Source organism: Panthera tigris, chromosome B4 (assembly GCF_018350195.1).
Source record: "Panthera tigris isolate Pti1 chromosome B4, P.tigris_Pti1_mat1.1, whole genome shotgun sequence".
NCBI lineage: Eukaryota > Metazoa > Chordata > Mammalia > Carnivora > Felidae > Panthera > Panthera tigris.
Window position 1 is genome coordinate 59,782,529 of NC_056666.1, and position 15,906 is coordinate 59,798,434.

Here is a 15,906-nt window from a genome sequence, read left to right on the forward strand (position 1 = left end):
TCAGGAATGTAAAGTGAAACCAGTTAGCATAGTTGGGTAACTTTTCTGTAGTAATACTTAGTTGCTCTGGGGTAGGTACAGAATAGACAGAAATTTGAGTTTAATTAGGGTTGATGTTTTCCCAGGCAAATACAGTGGAGGAAGAGGACAAGGGAGTTTAAAGCATTTGTAAGAGTGATCCTAATGATGGAATCTAGGCTGGATAGAAAAAGAAATGAGATTGTGAGGAGACTAATAGAGAAAAAGTGGTAGAGTCCATGGAAGGGAGATTGAAGTACAAGAATAAGAGACCTGGAAGGATAAAAGGTGGAGATCAGAAAGAGAGTTCCTTGGGGCACTGGGTGGCTCAGCTGGTTAAGTGTCCAACTCTTGACTTCGGCTCAGGTGATGATCTCACAGTTCCTGGAATTGAGCCCCATGTTGGGCTCTGCACTGACAGTGCAGAGCCTGCTTGGGATTCTCTCTCTCCCTCTCTCTCTGCCTCCCCCTCACTTTCACATGCACTCTCTCGCTCTCACTGTCTCTCACACTCTCTCAAAATAAATAAATAAAGATCGAAAAAAGGGAGGGGGCTCCTGGGTGGCTCATTTGGTTAAGCCTCCGACTCCGGCTCAGGTCATGATCTCATGGTTTGGTTCCTGAGGTCAAGCTCCACATCAGGCTCTTTGCTGCCAGCACAGAGTCTTCTTCAGATCCTCTGTCTGTCTCCTCTCCTTGCCCCTCCCCACTGCGCCCTCTCTCTCTCAAAAAGAAATAGAAAATAAACATTAAAAAAAAGGTCCTCGAAATTGAGATTTTAGAGGGGATACAGTTATTGTAATGAGAAAGTTACCATGGGTGGCTGACCAACATGCAGTGGTGGAAGAGATCAGTGAGGATGAGGAAGAAGTCAATAGATAGGGTAGCTGATGGTTCATCCTTATGGATGTTGAAATCTATCCATGAGTGGAAAAGATGGAAAGGAAGTTGGTGAGCCATGAGCTGAAGTCATGAATGAGAAGGATTGACTGGGAGGTCTATAAATGATAGCTGTGAGGATAGATGATGGCTGATGGAGTTTCACAACATGCACTTCAAAAGAGTTGCAGAGAAGGAAAGTGTCACAGTGGTTCAGATGCAGCATGAAAATGAGCAGGAAACCTACCACCTCACCAAGTAAGATGTGAAAGAAAAGCAGGCCATTCCTGAGAACTCCTTGTGCAGGAAGACAGAACTCTCAGCAGACAGCCTAGTTTCAGTCAGGATAACAAGGTGATAGGAACCATCCAGAGGTGAGATGATAGGGGACTTTTTTGAAGACAGACTGATTCTAGAGGGAAGACGTATGGAACTCAAGGAAGGTTGAAATACTGAATTGTATTAGAGAATTACAGATAATGATAAGAATAAAGGTCTGGGTCAAGATGTAGAGCCTCAGAGACAAAGAGATTAACAGGATCTAACTAAGCCATATGGGATTAGTCCTGGGTAAGGTTTTGGAGGAAGGACAAAAGGAGCAGTTCAGTCTTTAGGTACTAACCACATGTGGCTACCAAGCACTTAAGTATAGCTAGTCTGAATTGAGATGTGCTGTCAATGGAAAATACATACCAAAACTTGAAGATTCTGCACAAAAAAACTCAATAATTTTTTATATTGATTATGTACTGAAATGATAACATTTTGGATACATGGAGTTACATAAACTATATTATTGAAACTAATTTCCCCTGGGGTGCTTGGGTGGCTCAGTCAGTTAAGATTCCGACTTCAGCTCAGGTCATGATCTCACTGTCTGTGAGTTCAAGCCCCATGTCAGGCTCTGTGCTGACAGCTCAGAGCCTGGAGCCTGCTTCGGATTCTGTGTCTCCCTCTCTCTTCCCCTTCCCCACTTGTGCTCTGTTTCTCTCCCTTTCTTAAAAAAGTAAAGACATTAAAAAAAATTTTTTTTAAATAAAAAAATTTCCCGTTTCTTTTTTACTTTTTATGTGGCCACTAGAAATCTTTAAATTATATATGTGGCTTGCAGTGTATTTCTATTGGATAGCACCAATCTTGAATATTTTGCCAGAGATTTAAGAGCTTCTGACCATTTTTCATTCCTATGCAGGGAAAATCCCACCAGAGCCCAAACATCCAGTCTATTTTGCATTGTGTTATTGTTTTCCCCCCCTGTAAATTAATCTGCCTTTGCCACCACTGAATTTCATTTTAGAAGACCTTTTCCCACTCAATTCTAAAAGGTCATTACTTTAAGTTTTTATTACATTTACTTTAATACTAACCAGTCCACAAAATTTAGTAGCACATTATCTCCCTGATATTGTGGTACCAGATTACTATGTGTGATAACTTCCTATTATTTGAAAACAGGACCATTGTGAAAACATCCTGTAATCTGACTTTAAAGCATTTAAAAATAATCAAGCCAAGTTTATGATGTAGTTTTTCCTGACAGCACCATAGATGCAGCATCAAAGGTTTGAGGTTTTTCCTTTACTAACCTAGAAATGCTTAGTAAAAGGCAATGGGTAAGAATTTTGATACCATTTTTCACTTTATGAAACATAATCCAGAGAGGTTGTAAGGGTTTTTGATGCCAGAAAACAGGTTCTTAGTTTTCAACTGTTGTTCCTATGCTTTGCCCTCAGAGCATTTATTGCACCAGGTAATAAATACAGTAATCCCAAATATGACATTTTAAGCAGATCATATTTCATTATCATGCAAAGATTTATGAAATTTGGGTTCTCATGTGCTTTGGGCCAGAATTCATAATAATGCACAATGGGAATAGCAAAAGGATAAAATCAAATATTATTGTTGATCTTTGAAAAGAATGTATAAATATATTAATGCAAAAGCATCTGAAAATTGATTATACCAACCCAACAAATTACCGTTTATAAAATTTTTCAGACTATAAAATGTTCACATAGAAGTGTCCCTAGTAATTGTGTGTCTGACAAGTCAGTAGCAAAACCCCCAAAGGTTACACTAATTTGCTGTATATCATGTTTATAGATATTCTAGAGGTTTTTTAATTAACAAAATAACATAAAGTTATTATAGTTAGCAAAATCATACAAAATTATTATAAATGTGTCTACTTGTTACAAAAAAAATGACCAAATGTTTAACCACCACAAAAGGCCCTTTCTTTGACCAATAACAGTTAAAACTAGTTTGCTGAGGACCATGACTTTGTCTTACCAATCTGTAAAGCATTGCTTACTACTTTTAACTTGTAAAAGTCAGGCCAGGGCCTGAAATGTGTATGACAAAGCCAAGATCCTTGGCAAATGGGGATTCTGGTTGGAAAGTTTTTGGACTAATCATTTTTCTACCTCAGAGGCCTCAGCTTCCTATAATGAACTTGTGGATTCCCCTTTTCCAGGCCTAAAGATAAAAGCTAAAATAAACTGTTTCTGGAGGTTCTCCATATGTAATGAGATTATGAACATGCGTATGTATTTCAAATCTTTTCTACAACTCCCGCTTCCCTTCACAACCATTAAGGAACTGGATGGATGATTGTAAGAGGTGAACTGGAAAAATGTATGATGTGTTGCAATTATTTTTTCAAAATACATTCATCTAGGTGGCCCATATCCGAGCAGAGAGAGATATTTTGGTAGAAGCAGATGGTGCCTGGGTGGTGAAGATGTTTTACAGTTTTCAAGATAAGAGGAACCTTTATCTGATCATGGAATTTCTCCCCGGAGGTAAAAGCAAACATGATACCAATGACAGACTGACGCAAGCACATCTTTATATGTAATTATTATCCTGTCGATTAGGTTCGCTGTTACATTCCTAGCTGTGAGGTTTTACAAAGGCAGTCATGGTTTTCCTCTAGTTCCTCCCATAATCTAATTTTTACCACAAATCAGATTATTTTGAAAGAATGATAAATCCTTTTTAAATTTTAAATACTACCATTTTATATACTACCATTCTGGGTTTACAGTATATAATTAGTTAGATTGTTACAAGTCTAGAGTTAAGAACAATAAAGTCACTAAGGAAAAAGACCAGGGCGCCTGGGTGGGTGAGTCGGTTGGGCGTCTGACTCTTGATTTCCGCTCAGGTCGTGATCTCATGGTTTGAAGCTTGAGCCCAGCGTCAGGCTCCACACTGTCAGCCTGCTTGGGATTCTCTCTCTCCTCTCTCTGCCCCTCCTTTGCTCGTGCTCTCTCTCTTAAAATAAAGAAAATAAACTAAAACAAAAAAAAAAAAAAAAAGAAAGAAAAAGACAACCCAAAACCCAATGGGCAAATGATAGACAACATACAGAAGGGAAACTCAGGCTAGTCTATAAGTATATAGGAAAGTATTCAACTCTGCTCATATTAGGGAAATGCAAATTAAAACAAGAATGAGATACCATTTCACACTCATCTGATTAGTAAAAACATTAAAAGTCTGATGAGGCTGTGGGAGAAACTGGCCTCTCTTCCACGTAAATTAATCTCTAACTCTTCTGGAGAGCAGTTTGTAGATACCAGTGAAGTGAAAAGTGCATGTGTCCTACAATCCGGCAATTCTACAACCAGTGTATTCCCTGGAGATTCTCCCTGACATGTGCACAACAGATTTGTGAAAGATGTTCGTTGCAGCATTGTTGTGACAGTGAAAAGCTGCACACAAAATAAATGACCATTAGTAGACTGAATAAATATGGCATGATTAGGTGATGAATTATTTTACAGTTGTTAAAAGTCAGGAGCTCTATTCGTTTCAATAAGAAAATGTCGGAAACAGTGGAGTAATAAAGCCAGCTGTGGAATTACATGTACCATTTATGTAATTAAAAAAATATGTAAAAGGCCGTAAATTCATACATCAATATATATATTTCATATATATATATTTCATATATATATATTTCATATATATATATTTCATATATATATATTTCATATATATATATTTCATATATATATATATTTCATATATATATATATGAAAACATATTTTAAAAATAAGCTAGAATGTTACCCACCAAACCAAATCCATGATCATGGTTACTCAACAAAAAGGGAAAGGGGAATAAAACGGGATATGGAGGATGAAGAACACTTCCACATGTTTGTTGTTGTTTTTTAAAAGACTTGAACTATCGTGAAAAATATTAACAGTTGTCATTTCTGAATTGTAAATTCACTATTGTTTGTTCTTTGTCCCCTTTTAAAGAAAAAATTCCTGGAAAATAAAAGAGTGTCTTTTAGTGGGATGATGTTCTATTTTTGCTGGACTGAAGAGCGCTGAATATTTTTGGAACTTCAATTTGAAAGAATACATCCCATTTCTGGCGTGCTTACTCTGATTCATTTTCATAGTTTAGCATATTATCCTATTCTGGATGTTGAGTGGAGGATATCACTTCATGATCATCTCTGCTCTGATTTGACTTCACATACTTTCTACCTTAAAATCATTAGATGTCGTGAAACTTTTGCTAATGCAATGTAACTTTTTTTACTTGGCCCTAGAAACGGTTGGAGATATACTGGGTGGGTCATAAAATGTGAAAATCAGGCATAGGTTGTAGAGATGCGGAGAAAGCTTGAGGTGTTTCTAATACATGATACTTATTTTTCTTTATTTAGGTGACATGATGACATTGCTAATGAAAAAAGATACCTTGACAGAAGAGGAAACACAGTTCTACATTTCAGAGACTGTTCTGGCAATAGATGCAATCCACCAGTTGGGTTTCATCCATCGGGATATTAAACCAGACAACCTTTTATTGGATGCCAAGGCATGTGAATAAACTGGTGAAATATTGGGTTGCTAATTATTTTGTGGAGTAATAGAGCTGATTTTGTGATTGGAAATGGGCAACTACAATTTAGTCATCACTCAACTGTGTGATGTCATAGAATGATGTAATAGGACAGGACTCCGGAGTGAAATGACATCAAGGGAGTATGGCTATCTTTATCTTCTAACATTTTCTACTTTTAAAAATCATCATCATCAAATATTTTTAATTTTACATATCACCTATATGAATTTTAAGCTAAAAATGTTTATAATGATTGCATTTAAAAGAAAAATTTATAATAAGGCTTTCTTTCAAAGTTAATATAATCTTGATTTTACTAGTTATTTTTTTTTTAGGGTCATGTAAAATTATCTGATTTTGGTTTATGCACGGGATTAAAGAAAGCTCATAGGACTGAATTCTACAGAAACCTTACACACAACCCGCCAAGTGACTTCTGTAAGTTTGATTTTTTTTTTTTTTTCAGGTTAACATAGTGTAGCTGGTTGTTAAGAACTAAAACTTCTCTCTCTCCCCTCACTCCTTAAACCAATGTATTTTACTTGTATATGTTTGAATTTGTTTTTTTGGTAGAGTTTTTCCCTCATGATTACAATTCTCTCTTGTTGACATTAGCATTTCAGAACATGAACTCCAAGAGGAAAGCAGAAACATGGAAGAAGAACAGGAGACAACTGGTAAGTCAGACATGTCTTTAAGAAAGGTTGCCCTAGTCCTCAAATTTCACTGGGGTTTCACTGGATCATTTTATATCTTCACAATGATTAGCACTTACTTTGTAGCAATGATAGAGCTTCTTCTGGAATCACGTAGTTCTCTTAGTTTCTCTGTAGCATTGCCTTGCCCTTAAAGTGACTGCTAATTTTAACTCTGTGATTTAACTTTATTTTATGGCTCATATCTCTTGTTAAGTCATCTGTTTACTAGTAATTAGCACTTTATATAAAACTCACTGACATGAGTGTGATTGTAGTGAATGCCTTGTGTTTTCCATTTTTCATACTTGTTCTGAAATAACATATCAATTAGCATAAGTAAGGTGATTGTGTGTCTCTAAGAACTTCTTTATAGATAAAGTAAATAGGAAGTTTGGCATGTTAACAGTATTGCAATAAAGCAGATAAAATAAAATTAGAGAGCAGACTTTACTACAGATAAACTCCAATACTTTTTTTAATGGAAGTTGGATAAAACTGTGTTTACCCAAACTATTTCTCCTTTATTACTTAGCAAATATAAGAATTGTTTGTGCCCTTTCCTCTTTCCCTTTATGCTATTAACTAGGTCCATAAACATTCTCAGGGTTAGGAATGTGCCTTTTGACTTTGTTTTCCTGATTTCTTATACAATGCCTGCCCATATAGACACTCTGTAAATATTTGTTAAATTCAACCCAATGATGACAAGGAAACTAATTCAGTATTTTCTCTGAGTATTGGGTAAGGCAAATAGACTGAAAGGTCTGATACCCTCTCAAACCAGTAAAATGACCTGTGTATGATTGAGCTCATTCTATCATTGGCCCACGTAGTTAATTGCAAGTTTTCTGTGTTTGTAAAAGCATTTCAGTGTTTTTAAAAGCTTTAAAAAAAAATTTTTTTTTTTAATATTTGGAGCTGTGAATTAATCACAAAAACTTCCTTCTACTTTTAAATGTGCCGCTTTCAGATCAGATTTTACAACTGAGAGAAGAATTGCAGTATTTCCTACTTTTAAGGGGAAAAATGAATAGTGCTTAAAAATATGGTGGGAATTCTACTTACAGAGCGTTCACAGGTGATTACTGCTGTACATGTTTTATAATTCTCATGGCCATCATCATGACTTCTATCAATGTTTATTTACCAAGGGAGAAGTAGAGGGGACTCAGTATTTGGGGCAGGAAATTCTTTAAATCCTGTATCCTACCCTCCCATCCCCTCCCCAACCCCTCTCTGCTGCCCCCTTCCAACTAAATGCCAGTCAGCACCCCCATCAGGTCATTGGAATGATGAAATCTGCTGTCACATGTTTTCAAATAGTCCCTAGCATTCTGCCCTTAGTTGAGAACTACTGCCTTAAAGAAATTGTCTTTGTAACATTTTATATGAATTAAGAATGAAATGCCCTGGAATTAGGTTTATAATGAAAAGACTGGATGTTTTATATATGTAGCTGGTTGCACTTTACAAAGCACACTCCTTTTCTTGTTTCGTCCTCCTATCAATGGAGTTAGGACAGGTATTATTACTCCCATTTTCTGTAAGCAGAAGCTGAGGCTCAGACAGGTTGAATAACTTGCTTGAGAACACATCAGCAGTGAGTGGGGAACCCAGGCCCACTGGGCTCAACCTCCTTATTCTTTTTGAAATGGATTTTAACCTTAAAAATAAAACAATTACTTTACCAGCAAAAATGGATTATTTGAGAATAACAGAGAATTGCAATTTGAGACATACAAGCTATGGCGAAACCATTGGCCAGTCCAGCAAAGAAAAGGAATGGTATTTTAAGAGAAGGACGAGGATTTGGAAGGGGTTGTTTTGAGCAAAAGTCCATTGGAAAAGAGCAAGAGTTCAAGGTGGTGAAGGTTTCTCCTTGGCGGAGTTGCAGGGCAAGTTTTCTCATAGGAGATGTAGTATCCTCTCTTCACTGTTAGGGCTGTGATTGAGGATTCTTCTGATGGGATCTGTAATTGACAGCGGGTAGTATAGCTCCCCCTTCTAGTATCCCAAGTCTGCTTTAGTGAGCTCTCCCTTTCTCTCCCTTTACTAATTTCCACAGGATTTATGGCTAAATATATAAATAACTTCATTGAGCTTCTTGGGAGGGCAGAAGTCTATCTTAAATAACATATTATCTGGCTTGGTTCCTATCACTAAGCTTTCTACATGATAAACATGCAAAACAAGTATTAAATGAAAAATTAACTTCTGTATATATTGCTTTTTCCAGTAGTGAGCCATTCTCAGATCTTTCAAAAAATACTTAAGTGTGCTGGTTTGATAAGCTCTTCCTTTGCAGGCATATTCCACAGTTGGGACACCAGATTACATTGCTCCAGAAGTATTTATGCAGACTGGTTACAACAAATTGTGTGACTGGTGGTCTTTGGGAGTGATTATGTATGAAATGCTAATAGGTATGTTTTACCATCTGCTTATGTACATACTGTATAAATTTCTGTGAGTGCCCCTGATTAAACATACTGCTGATATCATGGGCTAAAATATCTGAACTCTTTGAAACCAATTTTTTACATCCCCCAATGTTAAATACACGATAAATACCACTGAGCTCTGTAGGGATTCAGGAAGAGGGTATGTAACCAGAATTCCCCTGTATCAAAATTATATCTGCATGGCCTTTCAGGTAAAGGGGGCAGTGCTTTAAATCCTTTATTTTATTGCCTTTATTAGCAATTTGATTACAAATTGATGAATGGGGACATTTTTTACTATTGAATAGAGCACTTAGGACTGTTGTGTTTCTTGTGGCACATATGTAGTAGGTATAGAATATTTGATAATAAAAGCTGATAAAACTTTTGTTTTCTCTGATATGTAGGATATCCACCTTTCTGCTCTGAAACTCCTCAAGAAACATATAGAAAAGTGATGAACTGGAAAGAAACTTTGGTATTTCCTCCAGAGGTTCCTATATCTGAGAAAGCCAAGGACTTAATTCTTAGGTTAGTGGTTAATTCCTTAGAGGAGTTTGTCATAGTTTAAATCATCACAGGTACCTAAAAGATTAAATCTCATTTTACTTTTGTGGGAAGAAAAGGATCACCGTTGATCTATACAGTCAAAGAGATCAATAAAGAAATGGTGTTTTTTTTTAAAACTGCAAACAATTGGGGCGCCTGGGTGGCTCAGTCGGTTGAGCGTCCGACTTCAGCTCAGGTCACGATCTCGCGGTCCGCGAGTTTGAGCCCCGCGTCAGGCTCTGGGCTGATGGCTCAGAGCCTGGAGCCTGCTTCCGATTCTGTGTCTCCCTCTCTCTCTGCCCCTCCCCCGTTCATGCTGTGTCTCTCTGTGTCTCAAAAATAAATAAACGTTAAAAAAAAAAAATTAAAAAAAAAAAACTGCAAACAATTAAAAGGAAGCATGCAGCAAAAACAGTAAGAGTTAAGAAGATGGAAGGGGGTGGGGGGCCTGGGTGGCTCAGTAGGTTAACTTGGTTTTGGCTCAGGTCATGGTTGAGCCCTGAGTTGAGCTCTACGCTGAGAGCACGGATCCTGCTGGGGATTCTCTCTCCCTCTCTCTCTCTCTGCCCCTCCCAGTACATGCTCATTCCCTCTCTCAAAATAAATAAATAAACTTAAAAAAAAAAAAAAAAAAGGAGGGAAGAAGACTTGTATTGTTTCAAAGGTCACTCCTGTTGGAATGCAGTGACGCTATCTCATTAAAGAGAAAAGGGGAAGAAAATTGCTACTTTATATCATGAGTCTATGTAGGAAATTGTTTCTAAGCAAAGGATTTCATTCTGTTTCTCAACTAAGATGAAGTATTTGGTACTGTTGTGAATGGCTCCAAGGAATATAAATTGGGACAACCTATGACAACAGCTAATTGACAGCATATTATAAAAAAAAAATCTTTAAACTGTATATGAGCTTTGACCCAGTAATTCTAAGAATTTTGCTTGTGCAGATGATGTGTGTAAAGATTTAGGTAGAATATGTTTATCATGATAGGTTTTTAGTAATGAAAACTTGAAAACCACCGAAGTATTCAATAATAGTGGACCGGCTACATAGAGTGTAATATTTCTATATGCAAATTTTAGAAAATGAAGTCAAGAAAGAATATTTAATAGTTTTGGGAAGTTTTCTCAGTATATTAAGTGAAAATATATAGCCCTAAAACAGTGACTACTATACTAACATATTTTAAAAATCGTAATAAAAGACTAAAAGGAAATGGTTTCACACTGTTTACAGTAAGTTATCTCTGTACGGTGCAATTACAGAGGATTTCTATTTTCTCCCACATTTCCCACAATAAACAGCTAACTTCAGTAAACTGAGAAGAAAAATAAGTGTTTGAAAAAATGCAAATAGAGTACTTTAGATGTAATTTGCATACCATCATTTCTCTGTTTCCATTTTCTAGATTTTGTATTGATTCTGAAAACAGAATTGGAAATAGTGGAGTTGAAGAAATAAAAGGTCATCCTTTTTTTGAAGGTGTAGACTGGGGGCACATCAGGTATGTTCATAGGCTGTGAGTGGGAGAGGTCTTAGTAAAAACGGGTTTTGGTTTTTTTTTTTACTGGATTTAGCAATCAATTTGTCTTTGGTTCTACTAGATTAAATACAAGAGGTAACACGGTTATAATGTTGTTAAATCAGTGTTTTCTGGGTTATATGGGGTGAGACTTTCCTGATGATAGCTAAATGACTCATTTTAGCTAATGTCCACTTTAAGGGGAAAACCACATATTGTGCATCTGTTTCAACTTTTGTATTCAGAGTTACGTGATACAGGCTGATGTTAGCACAACAGAGACGTATTTATATTTCACACTACAACCCCTCATTTTTGTCCTATTACATCACACTGTATACTGTACCTCTCTCTAATATACCATTTTCTTTATGAAGTTATAAGAAGATACAGTGCCTTTTTTAAACATTGTGGGCAAAAGTGAAATGAAACAAGTAACTTGTAAGAATTTGCTTGTAGTAGGGGCATCTGGATGGCTCAGTTGGTTAAGCATCTGACTTCGGCTCAGGTCACGATCTCACCATTGGTGGGTTCGAGACCCGTGTCGGGCTCTGTGCTGACAGCTCAGAGCCTGGAGCCTGCTTCGGATTCTGTGTCTCCCTCTCTTTGCCCCTCCCCAACTTGTGCTCTCTCTCTCTCTCTCTCTCTCAAAAATAAACAAACGTTAAAAAAAAAAAAAAAAAAAGAATTTGCTTGAAGTTGTTCATTGTGAGCATTGGTCTTTATTCAATTAATGGCCAAACCACCTTCAGTAGTTCTGGACTGTTCTCCACACAGTGACAATTTAAGAACATAAATCTGATCGTGCTGTTCTCTTCCTTCCCTTTGCACTTAGAATAAAATTCAGGATCCTTAACTGCTTTCAGGACTGTGGGGTGTGGCTCTTTCCTCATCTGTAGCAGTGGCATCTAGTGTGCTGTTTCCCACTCCTCCCACCTCAGGGCTTTGTCAGTTGCACTTCATTCTACTGAAATGCTCTTCTCTCTTCCCTGTTCCTGTCCCTACTCCTGCCCTGCCTGGCCAGCTCCTTTTCATCTTTTAAGACAGCTTCTGTGTCACTTCAGGCAGATCTTCGCTGGAACTCCTACAATGTGCTAGGCATAATAACTGTAATAATAACTAGTGGTTTTTGATCACTTATTGTATGTCCAGCACTATTCTAAGTACTTTTGTGCTTTTTTAATCTTTTTTTTTTTTTTAATATAATTTATTGTCAAGTTGGATAACATACAGTGTGTAAAGTGTGTTCTTGGTTTTGGGGTAGATTCCCATGATTCATCACTTACAGACAACACCCAGTGCTCATCCCAACAAGTGCCCTCCTCAGTGCCCATCACCATTTTCCCCGCCTCCCCCACCCCCCATAACCCTCGGTTTGTTCTCTGTATTTAAGAGTCTCTTATGGTTTGCCTCCCTCCCTCTCTGTTTGTAACTATTTTGTCTCCCTTCCCTTCCCCCATGGTCTTCTGTTAAGTTTCTTAAGTTCCACATATGAGTGAAAACATGATATCTGTCTTTCTCTAACTGACTTATTTTACTTAGCATAATACCCTCTGGTTCCATCCACATTGCTACAAATGGCAGGATTTCATTCTTTCTCATTGGCAAGTAGTATTCCATTGTATATATAAACCACATCTTCTTTATTCATTCATCAGTTGATGGACATTTAGGTTCTTTCCATACTTTGGCTATTGTTGAAAGTGCTGCTATAAACATTGGGGTACAAGTGCCCCTATGCATCAGCACTCCTGTATCCCTTGGGTAAATTCCTAGTAGTGCTGTTGCTTGGTCGTAGGGTAGTTCTATTTTTAATTTTTTGAGGAACCTCCACTCTGTTTTCCGGAGCAGCTGCACCAGTTTGCATTCCCACCAACGGTGCAGGAGGGTTCCTGTTTCTCCACATCCTCACCAGCATCTGTTGTTTTCTGAGTTGTTAATTTTTGTGCACTTTTAATCTTATCCTCATAGTAAATCTTATAAAATAGGTACTATTATTATCATGTCTATTTTACAACTGAGGAAACTAAGGCATGGAGAGGTAATTTGCCTTCGGTGCCACAGGTAATAAATAATCTAGCAAGAATTTCCTAACCAGAGTTGGACCAAGGTAGTTTGATTTAGGAGTCCTGGTTCTTCTTCTTCACTGCTGTGCCGCATTATTCTGTGCCTACCTCATCTCACTGAACAGAAGTAGGATTCCCCCCTTTTTACAGTTGGAAGGACACTTAGAGACCACTAGTCCAATCTCTTACCTTGACAGTAAGGAAATAGTTGTAGAGCAGGGACTTGTCTGTCTAAGGTCACGCAGCTAGTTAATGACAAGAGATTAGGACACCAAAGTCTATGGTTCTTTTCACTAAACTAATATAAATTTATTAATTTACCACATTAACTATGAATAACTTAGAATGATTCTGGGAAAAATATATTTTTACATAATAGGCTTTGTTAACTTAGCACCTAATACATCGAGTCAAGTGTTTGTTGAAAAAAATAGAAATGGATATTTCCAATAGAAATGGATAGCTTCATTTAGCTATTTCTGTACTTAAACATTTTTATCATGATAAGGCATTTTCATGACTAATTTTTTTTAACCTGATGTCCTTGATTCCCTTAAAATTTATATGGTTTTGGATTTAGATTTCATCACACATGTCTAGTCCTTTGACCTTATGAGCCTCTTAATTTCCCAAAAGTGCTTTTTTTCCCCCCAAATATCTTTTTTTAAAAATAATCTTTACACCCAGTGTGGGGTTCAAACTCATGACCCCAAGATCAAGAGTCACATGCTCCACTGACTGAGCCAGCCAGGTGCCCCCCTCTACACATGACTTTTAATGTGTGGGTCCTCTACTAGAAGAATCCTGTTTCTGAATTACTTAGAATCCAGTACCCACAATGTCCAGCATACTTTATACAATTATAAAATCATTTGGACAAAATCTCTTCTGTTCTAACTTTCCCTTTCTTTACCTCTTATTTTTCTACTTAAATAAAAAAACAGCATGAGAAAGTCTGGGTACAAAGAAATGAAACTCCAAGTAAATGGTAATGTTTTAATAAAATACCATACTCAACTATGAAATCCACTTAACAGTGTTCAAGGCCACGATAAATTTCCTTGGCTCTTCTGATAGCTACAGAATAGCATGCAGAATTTGCAAGTAGAGTTATTTTTTGGAAAATCAAGAGTTCAGGAAAATTTACCATGCTACTTGATACTTTTTTATAGGGAAAGGCCAGCAGCAATCCCTATAGAAATCAAAAGCATTGATGATACTTCAAATTTTGATGACTTTCCTGAATCTGATATTTTACAACCAGGTAAGATACTGTAACACAACTAACACTGATAACAGTTGATGAAGATGCTGCCATTTTCACTAATGAAATTCCTTTGCTCTTGGTTAATTTTCCTATCTTTCTAGTGCCAAACACCACAGAACCGGACTACAAATCCAAAGACTGGGTTTTTCTCAATTATACCTATAAAAGGTTTGAAGGGTTGACTCAGCGTGGCTCTATCCCCACCTACATGAAAGCGGGGAAATTATGAACGCAGATCACATTCGCCCACAACCAAGAGAACTCAGGTAGCTGCATCACCAGGCTTGCTTGGCGTAGATAACAAGACACTGAAATACTCCCGGACAGTGGTGCTTCTGAGCACAAGAGGAAATTCTACAGGATTAGGATTTCTGAGACTACTACAGGAATTGGTTGGCAGTGCCAGCTGGCTTTTTTTTTTTTTTTAATATTTTATTATTTTTGTTAACTTTATTATATGAAGGTACTGGAATAAAAGAAACGTACATCCCTCTGTAACTGCACTGCCTACATGCGTATTAAGGTCCATTCTGCCTGTGTGTGCTGTGGCTTTTGTACTGTAACACCTCTAATCGATTCAGGAGAAACATATCATTCAAAGCAGCGTAGGCTAACCTGTAGGTAGCACCGCAGTATCGCTGTTCTACTGCAAATCTTATGGGTCTAGATAATCACAAAAAAAAGCCATCTTTCATAGTTGGTGTTCAAATACTTGCCCTATTGGTTTGGACATATGTAGAATGAATATATCTGAAGACAATTTCTGTAATGGTCTTAAGAAATTTTAGAAAGGAAATACACTGGTTCTTTAAAAAATAGACTTTATCATCATGTTATTTCACAAACTCCACAGTTGGGAGTGACAGGTTTATAAGAAGGAGGAAGTTTAACACCTTCACTCAAGCACTCCACTAATATATTTACTTTGCATTCAGAAATACTGATGACCTTTATATACGTAGTCTGTATATTCATAGGGAGATGTACTGTATTATATGAAATGTAAAGTTGCTTTTCTTGTGACAAAAGGACTTCTTTTTTAACAAGAGGACATGGCATTATTTTGATTTGATTATGGTGAGTTGAATTTAAGAAACGACCATGAAGGCTGCTTGTAGAACTGGTGTATTTTTATTAAACTATTTTTTTAAATGTCAATCTTCTGATCATGTAAATGGACTTACAAAGAACAAAGACCTGTTTACTTTGGTTTTCTAGAAAGTTGTTACATATCATGGCCGGTTAACTTTTATTTCTTTTGGTGAAAAATTTTTCCTTTGATAGTACTTGTATTATTGTGCCATTATTTTCTTACACTCCAAATGTACCAAAGATCCTGAACAGAGTGGGTGTTCACCACCGAGTAGATTTTCCTTTCCTATGGGAATGCCATATTCGGACACGACAGATCTTTGATAGAGGTCAAGCTTATTCAAGGGCAATATTGTTCATGTTCAGCTACATCACTGTGGTTAACGTAAGTGAAATTAAGGAAGTAAACACAGGTGGGGCAGAGGGCGGGTTGTGAGGAGAGGATGGGGGGGTGCCTTCAGCATCAAATTCTTCAGCTATTTCCCTAAGAATGAAATA

At 37.0% G+C, this 15,906-nt stretch overlaps 1 protein-coding gene across 1 annotated transcript in view; it reads left to right on the forward strand.

Moving 5' to 3' along the window:
- Positions 1 to 15,474, forward strand: part of STK38L (serine/threonine kinase 38 like) — an 82,611-nt gene extending 67,137 nt beyond the window's left edge. The window contains exons 6-14 of the mRNA XM_042992004.1: positions 3,581 to 3,704; positions 5,592 to 5,746; positions 6,109 to 6,211; positions 6,389 to 6,450; positions 8,777 to 8,894; positions 9,320 to 9,443; positions 10,870 to 10,965; positions 14,222 to 14,313; positions 14,418 to 15,474. Coding sequence (XP_042847938.1) covers positions 3,581 to 3,704; positions 5,592 to 5,746; positions 6,109 to 6,211; positions 6,389 to 6,450; positions 8,777 to 8,894; positions 9,320 to 9,443; positions 10,870 to 10,965; positions 14,222 to 14,313; positions 14,418 to 14,545 — 1,002 coding nt within the window. The 3' untranslated portion in view covers positions 14,546 to 15,474. The remainder of the gene's footprint in view (positions 1 to 3,580; positions 3,705 to 5,591; positions 5,747 to 6,108; positions 6,212 to 6,388; positions 6,451 to 8,776; positions 8,895 to 9,319; positions 9,444 to 10,869; positions 10,966 to 14,221; positions 14,314 to 14,417) is intronic.
- Positions 15,475 to 15,906: the final 432 nt, after the last annotated feature.